At 41.5% G+C, this 3965-nt stretch overlaps 1 protein-coding gene across 1 annotated transcript; it reads left to right on the top strand.

The window, feature by feature from the left end:
* The first annotated feature begins 40 nt into the window (after positions 1 to 40).
* On the top strand, positions 41 to 2550 carry LOC130378886 (uncharacterized). Its single transcript, XM_056585491.1, has one exon. The coding sequence runs from the start codon at positions 561 to 563 to the stop codon at positions 2169 to 2171; it is 1611 nt and encodes a 536-aa protein (XP_056441466.1). The 5' UTR covers positions 41 to 560; the 3' UTR covers positions 2172 to 2550.
* The last annotated feature ends 1415 nt before the right edge of the window (positions 2551 to 3965 follow it).

Raw genomic sequence — 3965 nt, 5'->3', positions numbered from 1 at the left:
CAGCAACTTGAACACAGAATTTTTTCATCATGACATGATTGATTATTGTATTAACCTCTCTCGGACTTTGCAATCCATCCGTATACAGGTGAAGGAGGCATTACCGCTGTCCAAGGAAGGGCAACTCCATGATCTACAACCAGGCGATTGGATTGTGGTGAAAGATTATCGAAGACGGACCTGGAACTCACCAAGGTGGTTGGGACCATTCCAAGTCCTTTTGATCACATCATCGGCTGTCAAAGTAGCTGAGAGGGCTACCTGGATCCACGCCAGCCATTGCAGACGGGCACCACCACTCACGCCAAAGGTAATTTCCGACCCAACCCCCTAGGCCGTCACCCCAACACTGAAACAGGGTGAAGTGCTGTTCACTCACCCTCACGGGCACACAATCACGTCAGATCCAGGCCCAGAAACTTTCTCTGACCAGGGGAGAGACGTGGCCAGAATCAACATCAATCAACATGGACACCAGAGCCAGATGACGACACCCCGTTTCGAGGCTCGGATGGAAGATCCGAGGAATCATTTGTGGTCTTGTTGTTTTAATTACGATTATGTTTAACCCATCATTTTTAACGTGCAAACCTGTGATGACACCAGTACCTCATAAAAATCAAACACTGGCGGGAACAAGGGCCAAGCGAGAGGTGGGACCTGAAATTGAAAATTCAATGATTCGGTTAATGCACGAGTCAGTAAGACATCTAAACAAAACAAATTGTTGGATGTGCATGCACATACCCAGCAGCGCTGAAGGGCCAGTTGTGGCAGCAGTTCCACTGTCCCACCTACAATTTCTAACTGCGAATTGGCGTAACTTAACATCAAATAATTTAAATAATGCTTGTGATGACCAAAGAAATGCAGCCTCGCTACAAGAATATTGCATAACAGCGCCGGAAATCGTCAACCAGATAGAAAATGTGGCGAAAGAACACACCCCGCAGGGATGCAACCAAACACGGATCATCGGGATGGCAATAATATCAAGTATTAAAGGTAACTTTGGCAGTCTATTAACAGTGAAGTCATATCATGCGCAAATTGACTGTGTGGCTGGTGAAAGCGGAACACACTGTAACTGCCCACCTGTAGGAGCAATATGCAATAGGGCGCATAATATTCCCAGGGTCGAGTGTTCAACGGTGCTGACCTCATCAAGGTTAGCACCACCAACCCTGCGTACGACCCGATGTGCAGAAGCCAGGTGTGAACTTCCACACTCCACTAACCCCACGTTAAAAGAACAAAAACCATCTCGGCATCAGTTCACAATAACAAAATTGTATAACGTTACGAATTGCATAAATATTACCCAACTTAATCTGAACCCCAAGGACGTAATCCATCTGGAAACTAGCAATTGCATTGGCCCATTCCACAAATTATCCCTGAAGGAATCAATACAAATCAGTCCTAATTCAGTAGTTTTACCAAACGGAGTGTTCCTCGCATGCGGCAGGAAAATGTACAGCTTTGTACCGAACGGTATGGAGGGTACATGTTACTTAGCATACGCGGTACCGATGCTTCGCGTAGTGACCCAGCAAGAAATGCAGGTGTTAGACGGACACCATGCCAAACACAAACGTGATCTCCAAAGATTTCTTGGCATGATAATTCCTGGATATGGGGTGTATTTAAACCAACAGGAGACAAAGGCCCTATCCGCCGCATTAGAGGCTCACATTAATAGCACGGACAGGGTCGTCACAGACATGTCAACACAACTCATGGCATTAGACTTAATTCTTGCCTCAACCGGAGGTGTGTGTAAAATTATTGGCTCGGAATGTTGCTCATACGTGCACTCAGCAAACCTATCTGTCGAGAAGTCCCACAAGGAAAACAGCAAGGCCATTAATGACCTTGCCAAAATTACTTCCTGGGATATCGAAAGTGTGTTCGGGAATTGGTTCTCAGATTGGAGTACACCCTTTGTAAGGAATACGATAATGTTCTTTGTGGCCTTATTGATCATAATATTAATCCTAATTGTAACAATTGCGTGCGTTAAAGCTTGTGTGACCAAATTAACCACAGCCGCTGTCTCCCAATTTATAATAGTTGAACCGAGACAAAGCAAGTTCCCAGCTTTAACGCGGGTAGCAGGAACATACCCTACCCCGGATTGGAGTAGTTTAAGCAGTGAGGAAGAGGAGTAGCGAAAATATATTCTTTCCTAAATAGTCAGAACAACCTCCTATAAAAGCGGAGAAGTGCTGATGGTCGGACATGATAGATTTTTTTTTTTTTGAATTTGTGATTGTAAAATAATCAAAGGGGGGATTGTGATGGAAAATCTACATGTTATGTACAGGGTCTTATAAAATGTAATTCTTAGTGTTTCATGTGATGTAATCTGGTTTCACATCCCGTTCTTGGAATCTTGCTATTCTGCAAGGTCTTCTAAATATGTAATTCTTAGTGTTTCATGTGATGTAATCTAGTTTCACATCCCGTTCTTGGAATCTTGCTATTCTGCAAGGTCTTCTAAATATGTAATTCTTAGTGTTTCATGTGATGTAATCTAGTTTCACATTCCGTTCCGTATTGTATGTAGTTTGGTTTAGACCTGTTTTACTTGACCCCCCGGGGAGCGTAGAGAAGCAAAGGGTGATAAGGAACAGCCTCAACCACCTTTTGAACCTCTGAAGAAACTTCAATCAATAGATTAACATCTGGTTAACAAAGGTTTCTGGTTTATCGGGGCCAACTGCCCACAAGGATCCGATCTAAGTGTATAAAAGCTCCTGACTTTAGCTACTCAGTGGAAGTTTTCCAAGCGTGCCTTTAGTATATGAAGTACCACGCACGGAGAACTCCCATCTGAGGCCTCAGATTATTGTAATGTATTCCTGTTTTTATTGTTTATTGATACATGCTGTGATGTATCTTTGATGTTCTTTTTAATACAAATATATATAACCACTAATTGTCAACAGTATTGTGTGCTTTTTGCATTTAAACATCTCGTCTGTCTTAGACGCAAACTCTGAAATAGAAGTTGCCGCGACAGCTCAGAGCCAGCAGTTCCTCTCTTGAGTAAGTGAGAGAGCTGGCTCTTGATTGCATTCAGAAAAAAATAGAAGCATCCATAGTAAATATAAAAAACACACAAACTCTTCGCAAGAAGAGTAAAAAGTAGAAAGAAAGATGTTAAAATGTGTTAAAAAGCGTTTAAAACTGGAGAGCTACTGGAGAGGCAGCCGTCTCCCACAGCGCCATGGCAACAGATAGCTGATCTGTCTGACCATAGACCGTCTATCTTACCATAAAATTGGAGGAAAGGAAGAAAAATTCACTCTGGAAATTAAATGTAGGTATGTTAAATAATCGGGAAACAAAAGAGGAAATTAAAAAAGAAATTAAAAGTTGCATAGAAGAAAATATAGACAGCCCTGTTGATGATACCATTCTATGGGATACGGTTAAAGCGGTTATGAGAGGGAGATTGATATCAAGGGCAGCATACCAAAAGAAAATTTGAGAGGAAGAATAAAAAAAATTGGACCATGAGGATGGAGCCCTTCTACATCAAATAAACGTTATAAGAAAACAGACAAAACTTTAAATAATGAGATTGAGAAAAAACGGAGATATACTAAACAAACATATGATGAATCTGGCCCCCAAGCTGCAAAATATTTAGCTAGACGCCTTAATTCCTCTTTTAATGTAACTCTGACAGAGGGTAATGTGCCCCCCTCATGGAAAGAGGCTGTGATTTCAGTAAAGAAAAGAAGTTAAAGAAAAGAAAAGGAATTATGTGAATCTTATTGACCTATCTCAATTTTAAAAGTGGATTATAAGATTTTCACATCAATCATTTCTAAAAGGTTTGAAAATGTTATGTCTGATTTGATCGATGAGGACCAATCAGGATTTATTAAGGGGCGACAGACTCGGGACAATATTAGACGTACTCTACATATCATAGACCACATCCAGAAACAGGG

This window comes from Gadus chalcogrammus, unplaced genomic scaffold (genome assembly GCF_026213295.1).
Source record: "Gadus chalcogrammus isolate NIFS_2021 unplaced genomic scaffold, NIFS_Gcha_1.0 GACHA111, whole genome shotgun sequence".
Classification (NCBI taxonomy): domain Eukaryota; kingdom Metazoa; phylum Chordata; class Actinopteri; order Gadiformes; family Gadidae; genus Gadus; species Gadus chalcogrammus.
This window is presented reverse-complemented; position numbering and strand designations above follow the sequence as displayed.

Excerpts from the sequence above, each read along its gene's own strand:
- LOC130378886 (XM_056585491.1), top strand. The coding sequence starts at position 561 with ATGTTTAACCCATCATTTTTAACGTGCAAACCTGTGATGACACCAGTA.